Here is a 26,538-nt window from a genome sequence, read left to right as displayed (position 1 = left end):
GGATATATGACAATTTTGACTAAGTTTCTCACGGAAACAGCAACTAAAAGAAAAAAGGAAAGAAACAAAGTAGAGATTAACAGGATAATTTCTTGGGAGAACTGATGTAGCAAATAGTATCAGCTTTCTAGTAAAGGACTGTTTAAGGTTGGGTGGTTTTATAATTAATCAAAACAGGACTGTAGAGATGATATGTGTTTCATGTATGTGTCTCTGTCTAGACCTCTGTATACTCAGTTGCGCTACCAGCTGGGTTATTGAGAGAGGATATTGAGAGAATCAACTTTTTTTAAGCATGTGTTTTCCACCCTTTGACTTGAAGAAAAATGTGTTACTCATGTCCTTTAACAAATAGTGACTAGCTAGCTATAAAATCAAGAATTTGGGGCGGGAATAGTCTTTTACTCAGAGTTACAATTTAATATTCACAAGTGGTCAGTGAAGGACCAGCTACTCTATCTCAGTAAGGAATAATGATACAATCATGCCACTTTAAGGTGTCACTGGATATTCATATTCTCTGGACAAGGTAGTTTGAATCACCTAGTCCAAAGCACGAGAGAAAGCAAGAAGCACCGTAAATAGCAATTTGCAAATAATTTTACCTCGAAATCATACTGCAAGCATAGTTTATAATAAACATTCTGGCATAAAAGTTATAGAATATTAAAATACGAAACTATAAGGCTCATGTCCACTTAATTCTTCTTTGAGGTCCCAAGATCATATGTCCTTTTTCAAATTACTTCCCCGTTAGACACTTTTTGCAAATAAAACACATCTCACGCATCTGCTATCCACCCCCCTCGTGCACAGGGGCCCGACTAAAATCTGCGTTGTTTTACTAGTATTGTAATTGTGTTCAATTCTGAGCAACGCCAGTGCAACAGAATTCATGGAAAGAGAAATCACTTCCGGTTACTACCTTCACAAATCTTTGCTCTAGGTTTTTGTCTTCTCACTGGTGTTTCTCACTTCGGTTCCAGCACACGCATTCGACCTTTGCTGACAGTACGCTTCCGGAGTTCGCCCTAATGTTTGAAGCTGTTACCTACAGATAGATTCTTTGCACATTCCATGCAGAAAGGATTTGATTGTTCATATTATGTGTTGTATTTTTTTATCTTACTACTCTGGCCTGCACATTCAGTCGAACCCATGAAGAGAATACAGACAGCTGACTGGATGAAGACATTGTGGAAAAAAACTCCCATTGTTTAGATTTCTGTCAGAGGATATAAGAATACTTAATTTCTTTTATCTCTAGGGCTTTCATTATCATTTAAATTTCATTTTACATTAATTGATCAGGGATTAGTAAAGCCATTATGCAGAAATTAGAATAAGACAAGCCAGATGGAATGAATAATTCATGAAGTCCAATTACATTTTATTTCTGGTGTACTTTCAAACTTGCCTCTGACTTCTGCGCTATTTTGATGTGACAATAGTCACTGGAAATCAAGAGTGCCATTTTAATTTATTGTATCCCTCTGGAGTGGAAGCATTTGTATGCAATGGGGGTGTGCTAATGCATTCCCCCAAAACACCAATTTCAGGGCTGCTGGAAATACTGGGTGATCTAGAAAATGTGGCTTATCTTCTGTGAAGGTTCAGGGATTCTCCACTGAGCCGCACCAGTCCACCTGAGTAGGGAGAGACCAGGGTCTTAGAACCGCGAGATCTTTAACCTCCCAGAAGAGCTACAAATCCCTTTAAAACCCGTGTTCCCCTTCCCGCCGCAAAGGAACCATTGAAGTACGAATCCGGCCTAGAGTTGGCCGGGAAGCCGACTTGCAGCTACAGAAAACGGCCACGAGGTGGCAGGCGTTGCCTTCCATGCAGAAGGTCCGGGGCCGCACGGGCCTGCCTGGGCTTCCAGAGCATTCCCGCGGGTCTGAGCCCCGCAGGCGGACGGCGGTGGGGTCTGAGTCCCGCGCGACTCGCAGAGCGTAACCTGGGCGACAGTTCCGAGCTAACGGGCAGCCCCGTCCACCTGCGTGGAATGTCTCGTCCGCCTGGGTCTGAAACCGCCTCCCCCGCAGGTCCCCGGCCCCCCAGCCCCTTAAGAGTTCCCGCTTCCCACCCAGCCTCTCCCCCCGCCCGTCCCCCGGTATTTATTTATGCCACTGGACAGTTCTAGTCACATTAAAGCTGCGGTTCACCTTTTCGAGGACTTTCATCTCGGGCAGTTTTATGACACTTTGTGAATGTGCAAAGTTTTTAATTAGGCTCGCTAGACAGCCCGAGGCAGCGGCAGCGCCACGGAGTCTTCACGGTCTCTCTGCTTTACAGCACAACAAGCCGCTCTACTCCTTTGAAGACAATGCAGACTATGTGTACGATGTCATGTGGTCCCCCGTGCATCCCGCGCTCTTTGCCTGCGTGGACGGGATGGGGCGCCTGGACCTCTGGAACCTCAACAATGACACCGAGGTGAGCGGCGGCGCAGGCGCCCGGGCGGGAGGGCTGGGAGGAGGGCGCAGCCGGCCTCTCTCCGTCTCCCCCTCTCTCTCCTACACGGCCTTTTTTTGGACTGACCCTCCAATTGCAGCTGGGCTGCCGACCCCCACTCTCGACTGCTCTGAATTGGCAGACGCACCGGCCCAAAATCATGTCATCTCACTTCTTCCCCAACCCGTGGCAGAGCCTGGGCAATTGACGACCCTTCCTTGCAAGGAGTGAAGTGATGTGTGTTCCTGCCTTTCCCTGTGGGAAAGGACACACAGGCATATTTCAGAGCAGTGTTGAAATAACTCTATTGGCAAGTACTTGGAAAAGTCCGCTTTTGTGGACACTGACTCGAGATTGCGCTTTTAGAAAGGGTTATTTGTCAGTGTTTGCTATCCCACACTTTCTACTCTAAATCCGTAAAAGAGGATTCTGTTGACTGCGTTTAGATCTATCCTCCATCTGATTTTTACAAGGTAAATAATCCTTGCCTAAAATATTGAAGTTATAGGCAGACTTTCACAATAGTTTGTAACTCTGAACATGTTTGTTAAACGTAGTGTTTAAGAAAACGGGATTTCACCGTGTCACATTTAGAGTACTTCACAAGTGAAAAATGGTCCGTTTTTTAAAAAGGGGAATTAACAATAAGGAAATACTCATTTTAAAAATTGTTATTTTTTTTACGTTTTAAAAAAATATGCCATGTGCGTTTTCCCCTTTTCCCACACCCTTAAAATTACTGAGGTGCTAATTCAGCTACTTGGGGTTTTTTGTGTGTTTTTTTTTTTTTAACGTGAATATTGAATGTCCTTCAATTCAATACAATAAAATGGTCTCTTCATCACTTCCTGGCTTCCGATTCAGGGCGGCTCTCCATAAATAAGAAGGGACAGGTAAGGGGAGCAAGTACTGCAAACTATATGTCAAGTGGAGAACAAGAGAAAGGTCTTTTGAAGTGTTTTGAGCAGGAAGCAGCTCAGCCTTTTTAATTAGGAAGCCTACAGCTGGAGGATATGAGGAGGAGAAGGCTCCCCTGGTATTTTTTGTGGGAGCGGGCAGGGAAATATCCCTCAGGTGTTATTTCTGAGCCATTGTAGCTCGCAAAATTATATACACCTGTGGCCACTGCCAGACAGTTATCTTTTGAGAATATTTCAAGTCTGCGTTTTCTTTTGGCCACAAGAACTATGTGACAAAGGCGAGAGTTATGTAATGAAGCATCTTTGACAATGATCAGAAGGCATGAGTACATGCAATGCCCATCACTTTGGATGTTGAAAAGTTCATAACATTATTGCTTTTCGTAAAAAGATGCCTTATTATTCAACATTGTGGTGGTTTCCCAAAGTCTTTCATCACTGTTGATTAAAATCATATTGCTTCTACCTGGTGGAACAAACTCATTCACTTAAAGCAACCAAAACACACGTATTTTCCAGGTTGGCTTAGGAGACACCCCCCCCCCCAATATCAGAAATCAGATCTAGTAGCAGTGATGTTTAGGGGATACCCCACTATGATGCAGTGGAGTGAGTTTTCCACACGCTCCTTAATAATTCCTATGTAACGTCTTTGGTTTTGTTTTTAGTCTGCTTTTTAGGTAAAATGAAATCGATGTGTCAACATTGCCAAATGTCATTCCCCCCCCCCCCCAGGTATCAAAGCACAACCACATTAAGAGTTTTATAGCTAAACGTTTTAAAAAATCATCATGGGGCATGCAAACTGCTTAGTTTTGTGGTAAACATATTTCTGCTTTCAGAATAATAATGGATATAGCGAATCCAATTCAAATCCAGTAATGAACTGAACCCTTTTTTAAACTCTTAGATCATTTTTGCTTTCGATCAAGTTGAACAAGATTTTTCAAACACTTGTCAGATGGGGATTTAGATTTGTGTAAAAAAGAAAGAGAGAGAAACTGAATTCCCAGTGTGATTCGTTGCTGTTGTTGAAATTACTGTACCTTTAGACAAGTTACCCCAATTGCTCCTGTGCAAGGATAGTTCGTATTCACCTACCTCAGTATCACTGACCTCCACACTGTGGGGTAATTTATGCTGTATATATCCTTGTCTTTGCAATTAAAATGATTGAGCCTTGAAAAAAATGTGAAAATAACTGTGAAACTAAAGTACAGAAGTTAGAGCCAATATATGGATTATTTTCACTAAAGTTTCATCAACTTTTGAAAGATCATTATGGGCCAAACTAATAAAATATACTTTATCATTTCCTTCAGCATGAGGATAATTTTTTAGCACATATTATAGGCTGTGATAGTCATTTTTTTTACCATTTATAATATTTAGAAAGGTATTTTTAAATGGTTAAAATATTAATTGTCCCAGTTTGCTGTACTACTTAATTCTCAATAAATAAGATTCTTTCAAATGTATTAGGCATAATTTAAAATGTATCGGAAATCAGTTTGAGTGATTAGCTTTTTAACATATTCATATTAAGATGCAACATTTTTATTCACTCTTTGAGGTTATTCATTGATAAAATCTGATCTCGAACAGAGTTAGGTAAGGTACGATCCTACACAATCTCCCTAAATTATGGGGTAAAAACTAAGTCTGAAAACTGTCCCGCTGAAGCTCTGAACTGTTCGCAGAGTAGCACAGTAATAATAAAGCATATTGACAGAAGTACGGCCCATCTAAATTCACATCGTTTTGGCCTTTGAAAGGTTTGGTTAAAAATTCAAGCTCCAGCCTGCACAGCAGGTACCTTTATTGTCGAAATTGTGTATTTTTTTAAAAATAAATGAGTTGGGGACTTTTGTTTTACATTTTTGTTCACAACTGACGTACAGTGATTTAAACGGGTAAAATAATTTTTATTGATTTTAAGATTAAGTTTAAACATAGATTCTTACATATGATGGAGTTTTTATTGCTATTTTAAAGATAGGTATTGGGTCAATAATCTTCTATAAACAGATGGTTTCACTTTTCTGACTAGCAGAATGCCGAGAGAGCTAAGGCACAGTACATGTCAGGTTTCCACCCTAAAATGACCTGTTTAGTAGACCCAGACCTTCAACAGTGGCGTGAGATCATCTCTAGGGCCCTCTTCTCACTGTATTTTTTTTTTCTTTTTGTTTGGAGATTTACTCTTTTCTTTTTAAATGGCCCGTTGTCATTTCCTAGTCAACATTCTTGTAGAAGCCTCAGAGATCGGATCTATCAGTTATAAAGCTCCAACTGAAAGACCAGAGTTTACACAACTGTTGCTAGAAGACCCACGAACATCTTTTCCCAGGATGAGGGTTCTTTTAACAAATCCTGCAGGTTCCGTGTCAGCTCTAAGTGTGACGGTGATTTACCCACACTGGCAGATGTCAGTGCCGACTGAAGGGGATAGGAGGCTTCTTCTACAAATAGGCTTTGCAGTCTCCCAGGGTATCACCTTGGGAGCATTTCCAAAGTTCTACAGTGCTTCGTGCCACCCTGGTACTGACAGGAAGGGGGAAAATGGGAACAAGAGAAAAAAAAGAAAAAAGAAAGAGAATTCGAGCTTTTGAAGTTTTGCCACCTGCATTTTTCTTCTTCTGATCATCCCCTCCCCGATGAGGTTTTGAGGGATCAATACATATTTTTTCCCTGAAGACACACATTCATATGACCTTTATTCCACCATAACCCCCCCCTTCCTGCCTTTTATAATATCTTTAATCTTGGTAAATCCTGAAATCTCTCTCTCCATCGATCCATAAATCATGACCGATCGAGAAGTATCATATTTAACTGCTGTGTTTGTGTGTTGCATAATCCGGAGAAATATTTGTCACTCAGTGCCCATTGACTGTGGAAGAAGACTCTCCCGCTTTTCTTTCTTTCCTTTTTTTTTTTTCTTAAAGTGTCTCCTCTCTACCCCTTAATTCAGTGGAGCATATGATTTAAGAACAATGAATCCTTTTACCCCTGCACGAGGGATGTATGTTACTTCATGCACGTGGAGGCAACGGTGACTCACCCAGTTAAACGTATCATTATACATTTGTGTATCTAAATTCATATTCAGAGCTTCTTTGTTGCTGTCGTATCCCCTTTGACAGGTTCCAACAGCAAGTGTGGCCATCGAGGGGGCTTCTGCCCTGAACCGTGTTCGTTGGGCTCAAGCCGGCAAAGAAGTTGCCGTTGGAGACTCAGAAGGCCGTATTTGGATCTATGACGTTGGAGAGGTACACATATTTTTTGGTTTGTAGGTTTGGGTGTTTTTGATTGTGTGTGTTTTTGTTTTTTGGGGTTTTTTGCTTGTTTGTTTGTTTTTTACTTGTATGTCTAGTTTAAAGACCTAGTGAAATTATTGACAAGACCTGGGGGCCACAAGTGCCCGCTTGAGTGCGTTTGCAAATTGCCATTGACTTCAGTGCGAGTCTGGTAAGACTTCCTTAGGGCCTAATTTGGTCTCTGTTTCCACACACAGTACACTTGAGTTAATGACCCAGGCTCTTTCGGGGTGCTGTCGAATTCCCAGCTATCCTTTGAGGAAGCATGGTCCTTCCTTCCAATTCCATGAGAATAAAATGAGTTTGTCAAATTCATCATGCTAGCATTGGATTCGGAGCTTGTCGAACAGTCAAGTTTTCGTTATGTTCAGTTAAAATGTAGCCAGTTAAAGAGCCTGAGGTTGTGCTCACGATACTAAAGTGGCTGAGGAGAATCAGAATTTGGTACCATTTTCATGCTGTTCGAAGTGATTATATGGAATATACAGCTCCAGTATATCTTATTCCGTGGTAGATGAGGTATTCCTGAATATCATGGCACATATCAAAGGGGAAAAATCTATATTTCTTATTTCAGATCAATCTTTTTAAATTTGTATACTATTTTAAATATTACATTACCAATCAGTTGTACTTAAACGTATCTGTTTATTTTTACTAAATGGGAAAGTGTTGACAAAAACCTTCATCTGCAATGAGGTTAAAGAATTTTTTTCCTTAAAGACAAAGAAAATATTGAACTTTCAAGCAAAACAAAACAAGAGTGTTGTGTAATGCTATTCTGGCGTAATATGAATCTGGAATTTGCATTCCAGCGGGAAGATACACCACAGTTGTGTGCAGAACAGCCTGCACGTACGCAGCCCTGTGTGCCCGCCTGGTGGAGGGGCTTGGCTGGTCGCACCGAGAAGGGTTTGTGCGGTTTCCTCGGTCGGCATTCTGTAAATTCGGCCGCCCCCGATGGTTTGTTCCATACTGGACCCTTTGAGGATACGCTATAGACTGTGTGTGGTGCTTGGTTATGTTGAAACCAATCAGATGGTGGTGGTGTTGCTCTTAATTCAGCCAGAAAGAGAAACGGAAGGCCTTTAGAGAGGGGAGGTTTCTATTTGGGGATGTTCAACCCTAAGTGAAACAGGAAAATCTGTTTTCCTGCATGTTATCTAGCTCACGAGACACCCCGAAACTACTCCTCGTGCCACAAGCTGAGTCATCCCGACGGCAACAAAGCTGCGGTTACTGTTTGTCCCCAGTGGCAAAGAGGCAAATGGTCTGCTGACGACTGACGTTGGTTGGAGTCTTTAGGAAAGAGGATGCCCTCAAATCAAAAATATTGTCTGTGGTTTGACAGCAATATTTTCTTCAATGGTTATTCTTTATAGTCAGTGCATCTTTTTCAGTGTCTCCATCAAAACCAACTTAAGCAACAACAAAAACAAATCCTCTTCATTAGTTCATTTACTAAATTAAAAAGCTAGTGAAGAGGAATATATATATAAAAAAAAAACCAACCCACGGTTTCTTTTTTTGTTTATAAGAAGTGTAATTGTGGGAGAGAAATAGATGTGGAGACATGCTCAGAGATGAAACGGCAGAAAATAGATGAAATTTAAACTCTTTTCTCCACCTCCCTTTCTTATTATATATAATGTGCCTTAACTCTCTTAAGATCATATGCAGCATTAACTGTTTTGTCCAAGAGGGATGAAAAGTAGAATAGTTTAACAATCTGGTTTATTTCAAGAAAGGCCTTTTGAAAGACTGTATGTTGACCACAGGTATTTTATACACACACACACACACACACACACACACACACGTGTTATTTGTTGTTATCTATATGTAACATATAAGTTATAACATATGAGAAAACAGGATACGACATATATACAGAATTTTCTGTAATAAAGTGATTTTATAGCCTGTGGGCAGAATTACTTGAATATGACTCATATTTTAGGAGGATATATGATTTTGCAGAAGTTGCTTTGGCTGATGTGTGGCTGCTAAAACTTCTTTCTGGGTTGCTATCATCATTCCTAAATTGTAAAGTGTTACTATGCTCATATTTCGACTATTGTAGTGGCTGGTCAGCCTGGTTTTCATTTTTGTATTATTGCTCTTACTTTTCTAAGTGATATTACAGACTATAGAAATGTCTGTAGCTATAGGCCAGTCTTGTCTATTGTCTGGAGTCTAGACAGGCTATAGAAAAATCTCTGTGCCACATAATAGGCCAAACGATTTGTAGGGTTGTTTATCCCTACAAATTCACTACCCAGAAAAAAAAGGATATACTGTTGTATTGAGAGTGGGTAATATTATATAATCTTCTGGCCCTTCCCTGAATGGCCAAAAAATCAGGATAGGGTTATACATTTAACAGTTCTTTTTACATGGTTTCCTCATAAACAAAGCCATCTATAGCTCAGAAAAAGTTAGACTTAACAAGATAATTTTGTCTTAACTATAGTTTTTTTTTTTTCCTAAGTATTTTTGTAAGGTATTTACAAATTTGGCTCGTATTTATTTCTGGGGAAAGGTGAAGGGGAGAGGTTCTTTCCTCTTTGCTCATCCATATAACCTCTCCTCAGTCTCTCAAGGCAAACTTTGTAGAGTCTCCATGCACTTAGAGGGAAGGGAGCTCAGCTGAAGCCCACTTCTGAGAGATGGTAGCTCGCTTCATGGGCAAGCGCCGCCATTACTGTAATTCCTGCCGCCTCGTTCGCCAGCCTAGAACTGACCGAGCAGAGCTGTACCTACAAGAGAAGGGCGCCCTCTAAACACTGCCTCCTCAGCCTTCCCGATCACCTAGCCTGCACAACGCCAGGCAGAGCGCCTTCACAGCAAGCTGGCCCCGTTTAGAATTTGAGGTCAAATCTAAGGCTGGTGCATGGCTGACGAGAGGGAAGAGGTTTGAGCAGGAAGTGATTTAAAAAGGAGAAAATAGAGAGGAAGAGAAAAAAGATGGCATTGAGGATCAAATTGCCGGTAGACTGCGCTACCATTATCTGTATTCAGAATTGGTGCTCTGGTCCCCGTTAAAACTGAACCCTCACCAGGGTCATGCTGGCCTTTGGATGGAAAAGCTTGCTTTATGGAATCCTCGAGGAAAGAAGATGAAACAGTTTTAAGTAAGCTTTATAATACAATCCGTACAAGAAAGTAAATGGTGGTTTTCGAGTATACTTTGTTGATCCATTTTCTTTGAGACCTCAGTACATTGAATAGGTGTCTGTCTGCGGGAAGAGACCTCACATTCATTTGTCCCTGGTTGATTTGAGGAGGCAGGAGGGGGCAGCAGCTCTCTCTCACCAGGGTCCTATTCCAGGAGTGAGGCTGGCTTCATGCTTTTGTAAGCTGTGCCATCTCACAGGCCCGGGGCATAGAGGAGCCCTGAGCTCCCTTTATTGCTTGGCTGTCACTGTCTTGCAACTGGTAAGAACTTTTTCAACAAGGCACCCCACATTTTCATTTTGCACTGGGCCCTGCAAAATTATGTAGTCAATCTTGGCACTAGAGTATTGCTCTTAATTCCGCTCATGATGCAAATCAGAAATGAGAAATGATGACCTTGACCTAGACCATTCCGAAAAAGGAGAAACCTTTAGAAATGTGGTCATATGTAGTACATGTTGTGTGATCGTCTTATTATCTATGTCTTGAGACTGTCTAAAAATGTTGAATGTGCGGTGTGCCTGGGTGGCTCCGTCGGTTAAGCACCAGACTCTTGATTTTGGTCAGGTCATCAGCTCAGGGTGGTGAGATCAAGCCCTGTGTCCGGCTCCATGCTGGGCATGGAGGCTGCTTAAGATTCTCTTTCTCTCCCTCTCCCTCTGCCCTTCCCCACCTCCTTCTCGAAAAAAGAAAAGAAAAGGAAAAAGAAAAGAACAAAGGAGGAAGGGAGGGAGGGAGGGAGGGAGGGAAGGAAGGAAGGAAGGAAGGAAGGAAGGAAGGAAGGAAGGAAGGGGTAAATGGAGGGAGGGAGGAAGGGAGGGAAAAAGAAGTATGGTGAAAAAATGTTGACTGGGAATGGCAGTGGTTGTAGATTATAAACATCATGAGGCCCATAGAACTAGGGCTGAAACCATACTGGATATTCTCATTCACCTCCCCATACTGTAAGTTTAACCAAACGTATAATAGAGTTTTGGGAAAGATCTCTATGATGCCTACTACAGTTGGAGTGGAGATGGACAGTCTCTGTCACTCAGTTGTCACACCATCATCAAGAACTCCCTGGTAAGAGACTTCTGTGACTGCCAGTGGAGATGTCCCTACTCAAGTCCAGGCAGACACGCTTCCTGTGAGACCTGGCGCTCAACCAGGAGAACACTGCAGAGAGGGACCCTGGTGTCCCCAGTCGTTACCATTGTCTGCCTCATCTCCTGTCCCAGCTGAGGCTGCAGCTGCTGCAGGGAGTCCCAGCACAGTGCCCCCACGCTCATGCCCTCCCCTATTATGTACAATTATCCTCCATGACTTTTAAGATGATGGCAGAGAGCAGTGGCCCGAATCCAGATTTACTGATGCAATTTATTATGAACTTCTGAAGGGGTAAACAGAGGATTGTGTATGAGCTCACCGAAATCACCAGCTTGAGTATGTCCATACCCCCCCCCCAACCCCTTTTCTCCTTTTTGTTGCATTTAAATGGCAAAGCATGAGTCATATCTTGGGGCCTATGACTAATGAGGTGAAATATAAAACAGCAATGTTTCCAGGTAGGCCACGTGATGCTTTGTTTATATGGCACACATTTTTGGTTGTTTGATTTCAGTATTGTGTCTGGAAAATATACCGTACACATTTATTTTCACAGATAGGGGTCTATTTTCTTTGCGAAGCAGGTGCTTAACTTCCATTAGCATAAATGAAAGTCATGTGAATTCAATGAAACACAGAGAAGACCCCTTTTATTATTTGGCTATAGTTTTTATTCTATTTGTGCATCTTAAAAGTTATTAAAATAGACAGTGGTTGCAGGAACCATTTCAGCTTTCTAAGATGTAAAGTTAGAGATGAGCCCAGCTCTTGAGTAAGTTTTGAGGATCTTTCTCTTCACGCTGTGGGATGCAGTCTGTTTGTTGTGAAGCCATACGATCCCATCCAATTAATTGGCACATGGATAGGATAACAAGTCATAAGTTAACCGCAAACATAACCTGAAAACGGTGAGCGCATGCTGCTTCGGAATATGCTCACAGAGAGCTGTTAATCATTGCTGGATTTTTTTTAATGATGTGTGAACTCACATATTCTAGAGAATTAAAAATAAGAATTACTCACTGCCGTGGCTTCTTTACTGAATAGCAAGCTTTTCTATATATACATGGAGTGGATTTTAATAGCCCACGGGCCAGTGAGTATAGAATTAGTCACGTGTCCTGATGATTGATAGTCAGCCTATCTACCTGTCTGTCTCGCAGATATGTTTTATAGAAAGCCCGTTCCTATTGTTAATGCTTCAGTGCTGTCACACAGATGGGCTGTCATAAATATCCCCTAACAACTATGTTTGCTGCTTATCGGAATTAGTTAGAATGCTGTTTGCAGCTCCAGTTTTGAAAGAAGCAGTTTATCCTCCACCTCCTGTTATTTCTTTTTCCATTAACCTCTTCCAGGGAAGATTTTGTTTTCAGTTGTGATAAATACACACAAGTTTCAAATCCCTGATTGTATTTCTACAGTAGTCAAATGATAAAATTCCCAAACCATTTTCAGCTTACAGTAGGACTTGGGAAAGAAAATGGCAACTTAAGAACGAGCCGGGCAGACGCATAAATGTCAGCGCCCTTCGCTTTATTGGCTTGGCGCCCCACTCACTAACTGCCGGAGGAAGCACGCGCTCGCCTCCGCGGTGTGACCCGGAACTGTGGCGGCATTTCAAGTGACTTGGTTCTTATGACTGGTTGGGGGCTAAAAGAACAGCAGTCATTTTATTACAGATTTCAATACATACAGTAAATTTGACATTTGTTACTCTATTAAAAGGGTCTTGACAAATTCTTGGAAAGGAAAATTGCAGGTGAACACGAGAGATCACACACACCTGTTAAAAAGGTGAAGCATGGCTTCAGTGTTCACCTGAGTGTATTTTAGAGCTGAAATGAAAAATGAGGATGACCGTTTATTCGGGATCCCAACGGGAAAACTGGCCTATGGTGACGCACTTCAGAATGGCGGTCCACGTGTAACGTACAAGGACTATGAGAAAGTGCCTCCAGCAGTTTCCCGAGGCAGCTAGCAGACGGAGAAGGCTGTCTGATGAGCCGTCTCTCGTGCACTTTACGGAGCAGTTCAACATAGAGGAATCTACTAAAGCTGGAAGTGCCGGGAGTTCAAAAGAGTTTGAGTGATACAAAATAAATATAATACGTTTCGGGTTTTAAGTGCCTTACACTTAGGCAATAATCATCTGCCTTGTGGAACTCCTTCATGTTTGCAGTAGGACAGCACCTCCATCCATTTTCCAGGAGAAGTCTTGGACCCTGAATGTGAGTCATCCCCTCTGCATGGGGAAGGGGTGTGCAGAACACAAAATGCGCAGTTACACTGAGATTTGGGGGTTAATTCAAATGAAAGTCCCTTAATGAAAAAGAACAGGGTTCGAAATCAGTTCGGTTAATTGTTGTGCTTTAGCAAGGCCAGCAGCCCCCGCGGAGGATGAACCAGAGCATGGCCAGGCTGCGGCAGCCTCCGGAAGGGAGCGCGGGGCTGGGCTCAGCTTCCCCAAGTCCAGTCATAATCACCCCAAACACTGGTGTTTCTCATTAAGTGAGTGTGGCCACAAGTTGCTCGATTCTTGAAGGTCTTTGCAAGTCCTGGCTTTATTCTTCAGTGGATAAACAATATTATTTTCTTTAGCTGATGCCAAACACTTCTTGGAAAAGAAAAGACTTTGGCATAAATTATTCTGTGGTGCCAAACATCCAGATAAAAACTGCAAATCCAAATACTTAGCTCTGTCGATAATATCTAGATACTTGATGACACGGAAACAAACCGCTGGGGTTTTCAATGGGACTTTTCAGTTCTTACCTGAATTTTTATTGCCATAGCCACAACACTGTGCAGTGGAGTCAAAAAGCACAAAGGCATATTTGTATGAGCAGATTTGGGGTGCTAATAAATATAATTACCTAAATTAAGCTACTTTGAAGTAATATATTAATCCATTTCCTTGTCATAATAAATTACATGTATTTGAAATAAAATAATTTGGTTAAAATGTATGATTGTAATTTTAGTATTAACTTGATGTCTTCTAGGAAAAGTGCTTAATTTAAAAAAGAAAAAGAAAAAGCACTATTAATTCCAATTAATGTTATAATTACTCATCTTATAGTGAACGTAGCAGCAGTGGCTTTCATTTGGATAATTATATATGTAAAAGACCATAATTAAACTAATTATTATATAAATAGTGTGCTTATTCAGGTACATTAGTTTATAAAAATGAATTTCTAGGATTAATATCTTTTCAAACCACTTTTTTTTTTCCAGATTGATAAGAAACTACTTCTGACTTTTATGTATTATGGAGAAGCTAATTCAATGAAAAGAAAACCCTAATATCTAATTTTATAAAAACCAAATTAATGTGTGCATAGTAATTTGCAATACTCAATGAAATTCATATATTCCCATTTTGGTGATAAATGGCCTATGAATATAAACCTTCTGAAACGAGTACCAGTTTGTATAATTAATCATCTTTATGATTCTTCTGTGATTTCAAACTGTCATCCTCAATAGCAGTTTGGATTTTGAAGCAGTCATTAATTATAGTGTTAAAATTTTTTTTTATGGCTGACAAAATTGTGTTTAGTTTTAGAATTTCAAAACTGCTAAATTTTATCTTGAAAAATTACTGCTTAGAACAGTAGCCTCAAATCACAGCTTAGACCAGCCGAGCATGAAGCGGTTGCAATCATGTGTGAGGCTGGATTAACACTGGCCTGTATGCAAATGGAGAGTTGTTTGTTTCTTGCAGGAGTATGTGTGCCGCTCTCGGTGTATCTAGAAGATGATATGAAATCAAGTGCCTGCTTATGCTGCTTACGTGTCAATATTTATATGCTACAGAGGTTGGACTTGCAAAGCGAGGAAGTGAATGAATCATTCTATTCTAATTCCAAAGAAGGTTTGCATGAATTTCTGAGAATGTCAGCTATCAGAACATCTTCTACATTTTAACACATGAATTATTTATCATTTAGGAAGTATCAAAGCTTAACCTTGTTGAAGAAATTTTGCACTCTTACTTTTTTAGGATGGCAGATAAAACTCATCAGTGGTCCATTCCCTAAGATCTTTCTCCTCATGGCCAGACAATAGTTTCTCAACATTTAGATGAAATATTTTATTTTTATTTACCTTAGCATTAAAGACCCATAGGTAAAAAGTGAGCATCTTCTAGTCGCCTAAAAACCAGCCACGTTTTTGATTTAGAAAAACCATTGGGGGTTTCGTTTGTTTGTTGCTGCTGTTGTCCTTTTCGTTTGGCAGCACTCCTTGGGTTAATCGCGTTCCTTGGTAAGGTTTTCTCATTTTTAGAGTGCCACGTCCACAGAAACATACGCAGGGTAGATACTTAGCGAGTATCCGTTTGAACAGGATAACCCAGCCCAGCACAGAAAAGCACTCCATCAATATTTGGAGAAATGAACGTCTCACATGTGAAAGTTGCAGGTTAAGGGAAAGCTGAATTGTGTGAAGCATTCACAAGGCAGCCTCCAAGTTGGCTATAGATTGATGGACAGGAAAAGTAATCCATTTAACTACATTTGCACAGACAAGGATATAAAGAAAATGTATCTGGAAAAGAAGGCTCGTCCTTCTTCCCCGCTCCCTATCCCAGTCCCTCACCTCTCCTGCGCTTTTAAAAGTGAGCAATTGGCCACTAGTGTAATGAAAGCCTAACAGTTGATTCAAATAGTTGTCAAACCACTGGAAAAATGCTCCCTTTTCATTGTGCTTTTTTTGGACACTATAGATACGGTAAATCATGAACTACATTATAAAAATACCTCTTTTATGCTCAAACATTCAGTAGGAGGGAATGACATTTCTTTTATTACCTTGGTAAATGTTTTTAAGGTGTTTAGCAATAAGCTTTCTTTTTGTCAAAACTGCTTAGATGCAGTAGTTGCTAGGAATTTACTAGAAAACCTACAGTTAATCATATCAGGAGGGGAAGGGAGATAGGTTCGGTCAGCTAATGTGACGGGGCTGCTTGAGCAGCAAGCACACGCTTTGTTGTTCCCCCGTCATTTTCTTGGTCTTTTCTGTTACGGAAAAAGAGTGGTAATTGAAGTTTACAAAGTTTATTTTCCATTATTACCCATCAGCCAAAGTTTTTAGCACTTTTTCCATCTTTTGGGCAGAGGAATAGATCGGTCCAAATAATAGAAAAAGAAATAACGCTTAAGAGATTTCTCAAGAAAAAAGGATGATGAGATTTTAATACAGATGTGAACAAGGTCATCGGCAGGCTTCGTAAATTAACTCTTTCTTTTTTAGCTGTGATTTTTTTTCCTCTGCAGGTAGAAACTCCAGAATTTTGTTGTGCTTCGTATAATGCTAAATTTTAACATGAAGAACATTTTGAAGAGTAGTATTTAAAATAATTTCCTTCGATGGCTGCTGGCTTATTGAAACGGGTACAGAGCCATCTTTTCACTACTTACTTTTGATTTCATGTCTTACCTCTATTTTTTTCCTTAATTGGGTGGTAGTGGATTTTTTTTTAAAGTGGTGTTCTGACAAACATGCGGTAAAAGTCAACCGCTGATTTAAAGAGACGAGGAGGAGAACTTCGGCAGAGGGATCTCAAGCTTCGCGGGTGGGTGAGGAGTCCCTTAGATAGGATTTTATGATAAAATAGGTTCTTTCTTTCTTAACCTAAAATAGTCGGATCTCATCAGACTACTATAGTAGTTTGCATGCTGCTAAATTTCACAGAAATTTTATCCTACCGACTGGGAAATGGCAGATGCTACAGAGTGGAGACTAATGTAACTTCTCCCCTCCGGCCTTCCCTACAAGTGCTGTAAATGCTAAGTTACCACACAGCGGATCTGTTTGTGGTGGAGCCGCCGGCACGTCTACCCCCTTGGTACACTGCACTCTGGCTTGGAATTTCGGTCCGTGGTTTCATCCATTGTTACCAGTGATGCTAGACTCCCCCACGAGTTAAACACAGTGGAGCTGGTATTTATGTGAAGCGAGTAAGCTTGCTCGTTCCAGCGGCCGTTTCATTGCTTATTACCCTCCCACTTTGCTTCCATCTGTGTGTGTGGCAAAGGGAATTGTCCGAAGAAATACCGGCTTCCTCTGAACACAAATGTGTATTTGTATACCAGTAAGTCCACAATCTCCTGAATTGGGGTGCCATTAATAATTGCACTTTTAAAAAAACATTTTAGGGCTTAGAAGGGTTTACCAGTCGTTCTGTGGAAACCCACATTCACTTCCACGGTTTCTGTAAACGCATTAACAACAACAACAAAAATCAATGCTAAAGTGAAAAGGTAATTTGTAAGGTATCTTTTCAATAGAAAACTTTAATTTTTAGGTGAATACAGGAGGTAAGTTGTCATGGATGTGTTCAGCATCAATCGTTAACATAATCGTCCCAGACTTTTTTTTAATGACTCCGTTTAATTAAAAGATTACAAAGATGCTGATGAAACACACATCCATGGAACACTTACCCTGAAACTTGGAGTCCTATCCGTTTTCATTGGTTTGCCATGCGTAATGTATCGGAGAAACCAAACTGAAATCACGGAATAGTTTTCTGTCTTAATTGTCCCAAGATTTTTTTTTTTTAAATTAAGCTACTTTTATATAAGCAATGCCTGAGACAGATATTTTTACCATAAAAAATGCAGCTTTGGGCCGGTGGGAGTTACTGCAGATAAGGCAGCTTCTTAAAATCAGCTGCTAGGTACTATAAAGCCTTTCAAATTACCAACAAACGAGGGAGGCTTAACTGCGGACTGTTCAGAATTGTTAGCCATGTGCATATAAAAAGGGACACATGAATGATATTTGTGTATTTAACCCTGGTTATAAAAAGTCATTTGATTTTTATAACAGCATGTTCAGCGGTTACAAAGCCTTAGGACTTGAGCTAAAAATGTAGAATCCCACTGTAGAAAGTGCCCTGCCGAGGAAACAGCTAGGGAACGCCGGACTGGCCATATCTGGAAGATAAATACGCATGTATCTGTAGATATATACGTGTATGTGTATATTTATAAGGAATAATTGTACTTTAAATTTGATTTTTTAAATGAGCAATAAAAAGTACTGGGACAGAATTTTTCTTGGGATCTGAAAGAACCCTTTCCCCATACCCAGCTCACGAAATTTGGCTAGTATTAGAAGTATGACCACTTAGGAAATTATTTGGGTGGGTTTTCAAGAAATCAAATGTAACAAAAATAAGGAGTATTTCCAAAAAGAATGCAGATCTATATAGGTAAAAAGGAGGAAATGGGAAGAAAGAAAAGGAAAGAAGCAAAAATAACAAAAATAATGAAGAAGGGAATAAGCATTAAGGAAAAATAAAAAAAAAAAAACATTTCCGAAGAGTTTATAATGTGCCAAGCACCGTGCTAATAAGCCTATGATTTTTTGGGGGGAGGGTGTCCTATTTACTATTCACAGCAGTCCTAGGAGATGGGTCTCAAAATTCCTTTCTCACGAATGGAGGAATGAAGATCAGAGACGTTAAGACATAAATTTCATAAGCAAATAAGTGGCGGAGCAGGGAAAAGAAAAGAAACTGTCTGATACAGGAGGTGCAAAAAGTCACCCCGGCTCCAAACTCAGAATTTAGTCATTCTGCAATCTCTGCCTCCCTTTAAGTGCACGAGAAGCCCAGGCCAGACACCCAGTGGTTAGGCCAGCTAGTTACCTGGAGGACGGGCTGGGGCAGGATCCGGGGCACCCTCCATTCCATTTAGGCAGGGAGGGGGCAGGTCCACGCGGCCTCAGAAGTAGGAAGGAGGGGACTAATTTTCATAAATTTTCCACAACTTCTGCACTTTCGCTTTTTATTTTTGACCTTTTATCTCCGAAGAATCCTAGAAGATTAAATACAATCTTTAGAATCTTTTAGCAGGTGATTGAAAACACATTACCTGCCTGCCGTTCCGCTGCGGTACGCGGGCGTTTCATCAAGGGCCGGGGCTCCTGCCTGCCCCGCACGCACGTGTGGGCGTTGTGTGGGCTTCAGCAGATCCTGTAGCTCCCGTTCTTCTCTTCCCTACCTGTTAAAAGAGGTCATGCCTTGTTCCTTAATGTCCTCACGTGGTAAACACCAGCATTAATTTTTTAAGAAAACAAAATCACAAAAATGCTATAAATTGGTATGTATGCCACGTACAGAGGCCGTTTTTAGGAACATGTTCAATCTGAGTGACGCTTTAGAAAAGAACGCGTGGCTATTCCATGATGAACTCATAGTATTTTCTTCCCTTAGATTACCTTTCTCATCCTCTTCCCATCTCTGTTGATAAATGGGTCAGACACCATCATCCCCATTTTACAATTGAGGCAACGAGAGGTTAAGTGCCCGACCGTGGCCAGTAACCAAGACGAGAACAGGACTTAAGTCGCCTGTCCAGATCTGAGCTTCATTTTACCTCCTCCTTAGGGCCAAATTGCTACCTCAGAAACTGTCTTTGTCCTTCGTTCCCTAGGCTGTAAAAATAGGGTCGTATCATACCTATAACAGGCCGTCACTCTTAGAACTGAGATTGTATTATCTCAGGAATCACAGCCCCCAGTGCTTATGGCATAAAAATGCTTTATACACTTAGCAAAAAATTAGAACTTTTCTAATGTGGGGGTGAACTGGCTTGTGGGTGCACTTCGTCTACAAAGCAGTGGCGAAATCTGAATCCTGACCTAGGACGTGGACTTTGGCAGATGAATCTGAAGGCCGATGTTTCCAGACCCATTCTGACTCAGTACAATACCGGACAGGTCTTAGAAGTCCTTCTCTATGGCACTCCCCTGCTATCACTGTGGGCTGTTTCCTTCACGGTGCTTCTAGGTTTTTTTTTTAATCAATTGAAATTACTCATCACGATTAAAAACGTGTGTGAAAATTTTTCCTATCACAAAATGGAAATTGCTGGAAAATTATTCTGAACGACTCTGCTCTGGATTTGGCCTTCAGTTCCGCGGTAGAAACGTAGAGAGATGCGGAAGCCATGTCATTAACATGCCATTTGCTTCCCTGCCACTTGCTTGACACACAACCCACACCGAGAAGTGTGCACTTGCCGCCGTAAGATCAATTTCAGGCTATTCATGTCTGGAATGTCGACGAAGTTAAAAAACAAAAACAAATCCGAACAAACACCTATGCCAGTATTCACACATTTTGACCCAAGAAAACACGGTCATTTTCGCCTGTTCTCATGGTCATCGTGTGCCGCACTCACTCACTGCTGTCTCTTTAATCCCTAGCACGGCACCGGGCATAGAGTTGGTCCGCAGCCCCTGCCGACTGAATACATTCGTGTGCTAGCTGGAGGAACACGAGAGCAGTCTTAGTCTTTAACTAAGAAACAGGGACAAAGAATTTTCCTACTTCACGATTAGGGTATTATTGGGCTAGAAGCCTCCTAGAGGAAGTCTCCGATGAGTTTATGCTCCTGAGCCTCCTTTCCAGCCACTTCCAATCAGACAGAACCAGGTGAGGAAAGTCAGGAGTGCCAAGGACAGGAAGGACGGTTCTGTCCAAATGGATGCTATGTACAGCCACAGATGTAAAATGAAAGGAGTGGTCTTCTTGTTTGTTAGGACGCCTGTTTGGTCTTACCTACAAGTAATTCAGATGCCAAAAATTATTACTTTGGATGTGGAAACCGCCTGTGAATACACATTCACACATTCAAGCTAAGATTATACTTAAAGCGCTTCCTGATGGTGATACTTAATTCTAAAAACGGGGCAGCGTGCAGTTCACCTTCTAAATCTAACGTTACAATCATCTTGGGTTATTTTTATAGCCAACTAAATGAGAAAGTGTAATAGGATGAGGTAGGTAAATTTAAGTTTCTAGAAGCAATTGTGTTTTCATTGTGTTCTACTCTGGAATGTTTTTTGTTGTGGTTTTGTTTGTGAACCAAAGCAAACATTTCTGTGAAGTTTATGGCATTCTAGAGAGGAAAATACTTTGTAGAATGTTGTTGTTTTTTTCTTTAAACTTCTAATATTTCCAACCTAAATGAAACTTTCACAGATCAAAAAGAGGACAAGCTGCGTTAGAACACCAGGAACTCCTTTGTGAGGGCAAGGACAGGTGCTGGTATTTCCGTAGTCCCATCCCCATGGAAAGGGTCAAAGGTAGTTCCACTGCAGGGTATTTTTGTTTCTTCCTTAGAAACATTTAAATCTAACAGAATTCGTTTTTGAAAAGTTAGGTGTACAACTTAACTGTCATAAATGGTACTCAGTTCTATCTCCAGCTGTACCTGGACACACTCAAACCTCGATGTTTCCTAACCGTCATTCGTATCATTTCTTAACAGTCTCGCTATTACTACTTCACGAAACTAGGTAAAACATATTTACCTGTTTTCTCGTTTGAGTATGTAGTCCCTATATATTGCTATCAACAGCCCATTACCCACGGCATCGGACGGTCATTAAACTTGCACTGCCTCAACAGTAATACAGCGCCATGTTTATGAGCCAAACTCCTGGAGCTCTAGCCCGTATCATATATTGTATAACGTATTGTGAGGAGGGTCTGCTTTTTCCCAATACTTCAAGTTCTGTGAAATTATGAGGTGCTCTAGTTATAGCTTGATTCTCAGCTACTATGAGAAAAAGTTACAATCATGTTATCATGGTTGGCTTTGTCTCTCCCTAGGCTTTAGTGCTGTGGTTCTTTTTGGAAGGAGTTGGTCAGGAGTTGGAGAAGAGAAAAGAAATAGTGGACCTATTCTTTCATATAAATATGATACCAACCCTTTGCTGCTTATGCTTTTTGTTAGCTCTTTGGTAGCATTTATTTGGAGGCCTCATTTCCCCGGTGCAGTATTTTCTAAAATTGAGTAAAATGAAGAATGGTGGAACCTAGGAAAAGAGCTCATAGTAGGGAAAATGGACTGAGCGAAGGGGTAACTGTCATTCAGTACTATTACGAACTTATGTCATTGCATAAGGAGAAATCTGGATTTATTTCAATAACTAGGGAAGTAGTTAACTATTCAAAAACTCATTCAAATGACCAAATGAGAATTCTTATTGGTACTGCATTTCTCAAAATAAGTAGACCTTACTCCCCCACCTGTAGATCATTTCCAGAATTATATTATTGAAACGTTTAAACCTTAGGACTAGAACACTAATGGCAGGATATATGTTGTCGACTGATGATGCCATCCTCCAAGAAGTTGTCTTAGACATTATCTGAGAATATCATCCCCTGTAATAAAAATTTAAAGTTCTAATCATTTGGCTCTGTACAGTGGGTAATTTTTCAGCTGTAAAAGTGATCACAAAGCTTAGCTTGGCTTCCTCCTTATTTTCAAAAATGTGTATCGAGATGAATGTTATTAATGTTTATAGAATAGGGTAGCACTAGTACCTACAGATGGGGTACCCCGTCTTATAGGGCAGTCCTCCAAGAAAATCACTGTACAGTCTAAATCAATTTTAGTCTCTATAAAAACCATTCAGACTTCTACTTGATCCTACTTCTCATCTTCAAATAATTCTCTTTTCCATTCCAAGCATTTGCATGGTTATCTTTAAGCAATTCGTTTTTGGATGCTGTGTAAAGAAATCATTATCCTTTAAATCAGCTAACAAAATTCATATATGTAATTTGTATCGGGTGGGGTTAATTTTCTCCTCACTGCATTGTGCATAGAAGAAGATAGTATTTGGGCAATTTTATAACCCCCCCTTTTGGTGAATCGGTATGGCCCACTGGCTAGGGATGCAGATCCTGGAGCTAGAGAATACTGGCCTTGGTATTTGCTAGCTGTGCAAACTTTGGCAGATGATTTAATCTTTCTGTGCCTTGACTTCTTCTTCCGTAAAATGGAAATACTAGTATTACCCTACATAGGGTTGTTGTGAGGAATGAGTTAATACATGTGAAGTACTTAGAACTCTTGGTAAGATCTTGCTGAATACCCAAATCATTCTTTCATAGTAAAATTTCTTTGTATATGTAAACTAGACTTCAGCCGTGCATATTAGCGCACTAGCCACACTTAAAAAAGGACCAATAGCCTGGACTTAGAAAGGCAGTACCACAGTTATTTCAAAATCCTAGTCAATTATGCAGTTTTTATTTGCTGTGTTCACTTTAACTCTGGTCTTCTTACGATGGGTTTTCATGACTGAAAGTGCTTTAACTGGCTGCTGTCATTGTATAGTTTAAGTTTTTAAAAGTTTTATAAATTCCACAAGTGATTTTTCTTCTGGGAGTGACATTATTCTCTTAAGTTTGTCAGTTTCAGGGTGACACTTCAGAGCCGATTCAGGGATGATCTGGCCTCCTTTATAGTCCAAGAGAAACGGCTGCCCCCGGAGGAGCAGTCAGGAGGCTGCAGGGCTTTCCGGCCTGTGAGATACTTGTTCACCATTTCCCATTAATTTGCTTTGCAGCTTGCAGTTCCCCACAATGACGAATGGACCCGCTTTGCCAGGACCCTCGTGGAGATCCGTGCCAACAGAGCTGATAGCGAGGAGGAAGGCACCGTTGAGTTATCTGCCTAGTGGAAACGAACCACCCCAACCCCAGCCCCGACCTTCACCTTCTAGAATTCAGCTCTGCAGTCATCGATTCCACTCGTATTTGGTGTCCATTCAGTATCAGTGTTGCGTGACATTTTGGGTGTCCTATGTGCCAGCTTTGCTCCAAGTATTCTGAATGTATCCCACCCCGCTTTCCACTGACCTGCCATTCACCAGAGCATTTCTGTCTTTATATTTCTGTCTCAAAAATGGGGGGGGGGGGGGTGTAGGCTTTACGGGTTTAGTTGTTGCCTTTTAACTACTTAGTAGCTGTATTTAATAGCTGGAAACCTCTGGTTAAATTTGTTCTTACATGCACTTCTGGCACAGTCCTATTAAATCCATATGAAGCCAGATATGATTAGGTGCAGATGTGGTGTGCTTCATGATACGGTACAGGGCCAAAGACTCGAGATGTGGTGTTTTACATGGTGACTCACATTGTGGATGGATTTACTAGAAGAACACTGCTGCTCCTTATTTAGTGTGGTGTGCTGCATGGAACATATTTATTTGAAAGCATTAAAATAAACGATCCTAGAGCATGTGCATAATGAGAGGACCGTATTGTCTCTGCTGCTGCTGACGTGACATTAAGGTCCAAATAACAATTACAGTATGCCGGTTCCACTGAGGACAAGAAATCTTTAGAGGTTTGTTGCAGTGAACGGAATGAATTTTAATGCCTATTATTTCTAGGTACTTTAACAATATTTCAAATGTAGTTGACTATTGATACTTGTCATTCAAGCTAACACAGTCCAACAAAAGTCTGTGGTTCTTGAATATGACACCATTATGGCCAATAAAATGTTCCACACCAGGTCTGCGCCAGCGTGGATCAGTCCTCCGCTTGGGGAAAGCCTGATTAGAATTCTGCTATGACAAGGGGGTGGGGGAGATACGTGAAGGCCATGTTAGAGATTGATCATGAACTTACAGGCAGCTAGCCTGGCTGGACTTAAACCAAGACTCTGGTTTTATTTTTACGAGGGAACGTGTGTGGTTTTTGGGAAAGCTTCCCCTTATCTCTCACCAGAGCCACTTTTGCCCAAAGACGGTCTTAAATGTTGGAATAAGGAAAACTGGTTAAGGTGAACAGATACCAAATGTCCTGCACATTTCTTCAAATTTTTAAAAGAATTTACACCAGAAAATTATGTTTATTGCTATTGGACTAGGAAATATGTCTATAAACAATTTTAATAGAAAATTTTCTCAAAAAGTCATTTCATGCCTAGAGAGAATTCAAATAAATAGTGGTTGAGTCATAAAAAACATCTGAAGACAGACTTTCAGCTTTTCAGGAAGAGAATCTCCATGATGTGTTGGTGGTAGAGGCTCCTTGAACTGTGAGATTTCTTTTAAAAACAATGGCGTGCTTTTGCTCTAAAGTGCCCTATGGTATATAGATACTGAAATTCTTTGAAGGCAGGAATTTTTAAAGATAAAATATGAGGGTCTTAAATAGGTTTAAAAGCAATCCAATAAGAGTACCAGGGAAAAAAAAACGTTTCTCAAGCTTACACTAAAGGACCAAGAATAAATCAATAATCCATGAGTTGCTATTACCAAACTCTCAATGATTCCATGAGTAAAGAAAGACCAAATAGCAAGAAGGCCAGAGCCCCGGCAGTAAGCACAAGGAACATTGCATAAGTTTACATACGTACGCATCCCACTGTGGTAGCTGGTCTCCAAAACAGTCTTGTGCAGTGCCATTCCACGTGGAGTCGGGCTGAGCTGGTGTAAATGATGGACTATGGGGGAAGTGATGCTGTGTGGGGTCCAGGACACGGTTATGAGAAGACTTATAGCTTCCTTTTGGTCTCTGAGCACACTCACTCTTTGTCCCTAAGCCAAGAAGGACAACCATCTGTGTAAGAGGTATAACCATCCTGAGATCTCTGCGCCACACACAGGCCCAAGGTGACCATGCAGTGGTCATGTGGATAGAGAGATACCCAGCCAGTCCACAGCCATTCAAGTCAGCCCAGCTTTGTACCTGGAAGGAATGTGGCAGCCATGAAAATCTGCCTCTCTGGTCTCCTACTGCAGACAGCATACCTGACTGACCGCTCCCGCTGCTCTGCTTTGAAATCCATCACCTTGTTTGACCAAGGCCATGCTTCCCACAAGCTGCTCTCAGCTGACTGAGCACAGCAGACACTGAGGCAGGCCTATTCTTGGGAGATGTAAGACTTCTCTGAGAGTAACTGGCTCAAGGACTCCCTGTCAACACTGCTAAAACTTTCTAGAACTACAATCTAAAATTAATGGTTCTTCCTTCCCCTCGTCCTTCCCTCTGTCTTTCCCTCTCTCTCAGGGTCAGACCAACATCACAGTCTGACGGCTCTCCCAGCACAATCTGTCTGGAGAAGACATGCTGGGCCTGATAAGAGAACAAAGAGACTCATCACCAAAAGAGTTGCAAGAATTAACAAGTACCATTAGGGGTCAGGGGAACAACACTGAAATTGGATTCGGAGGGGTTTAAGGGAGCCAGAATGTTAAGACTGGATAGGCAAGAACTCACTTCTTCTAGTGGCATTTTTTTGGGATATACGATTTTATACTCTGGCAAGGACCCCAGGAGATAGGGTGGTTGATGCAGTGGTTCTTAGAAGTCTGGAGAAGATGTAGTGTACAGTTCATGAAGTGAAACTGTGTGAGCTGCCCTGATAGTACAGACATGGATAAAGGGGCTGAAGGAAGTAGATTATGTTAGAAGAGAAATATGAGGTAAAACGGAAGACACATCCAAGAGTTATGTTACAGAGTAGGGCCCAGAGCACACACACTTCACCAACACCATCAGCAGTGAGCTAGTGAGGAAAACACAAGCATCTCTAGGGATCTTAGTTGTGGCCTTCTTCGCAGGCCAGGGCTGAGAGCAGGAGACACAGGCACAGATCAGGGCTTGTTAGTATCTACGGGGATGACGACACCCTGGAGTTAACAGTGGCGGGGGTGGTGGCAGTTACCCCCAGAAGCCAGGAAGCCACAATTACTGTAACGGCCAGCTACGTCAGGGGGCTGCGAAGGGGGCTTTACACATGCAC

The 26,538-nt window shown here is 41.2% G+C and overlaps 1 protein-coding gene across 2 annotated transcripts in view; it reads left to right on the top strand.

Moving 5' to 3' along the window:
- The window catches only part of DYNC1I1 (dynein cytoplasmic 1 intermediate chain 1), a 300,330-nt gene extending 276,031 nt beyond the window's left edge, over positions 1 to 24,299 (top strand). For both annotated transcript variants that reach the window (XM_087861060.1, XM_087861059.1), the window contains 3 exons: positions 2,296 to 2,436; positions 6,521 to 6,646; positions 23,348 to 24,299. In XM_087861060.1, the coding sequence (XP_087717186.1) occupies positions 2,296 to 2,436; positions 6,521 to 6,646; positions 23,348 to 23,458 (378 nt within the window). In that variant the 3' untranslated portion in view covers positions 23,459 to 24,299. The remainder of the gene's footprint in view (positions 1 to 2,295; positions 2,437 to 6,520; positions 6,647 to 23,347) is intronic.
- The last annotated feature ends 2,239 nt before the right edge of the window (positions 24,300 to 26,538 follow it).

This window comes from Ursus americanus, chromosome 3 (assembly GCF_024610735.1).
Source record: "Ursus americanus isolate L20-20 chromosome 3, mUrsAme1.1.p, whole genome shotgun sequence".
NCBI classification, from domain to species: Eukaryota; Metazoa; Chordata; class Mammalia; order Carnivora; family Ursidae; genus Ursus; species Ursus americanus.
The sequence above is the reverse complement of the archived record's forward strand: the minus strand, read 5'-3'. Positions and strand labels throughout refer to the sequence as shown.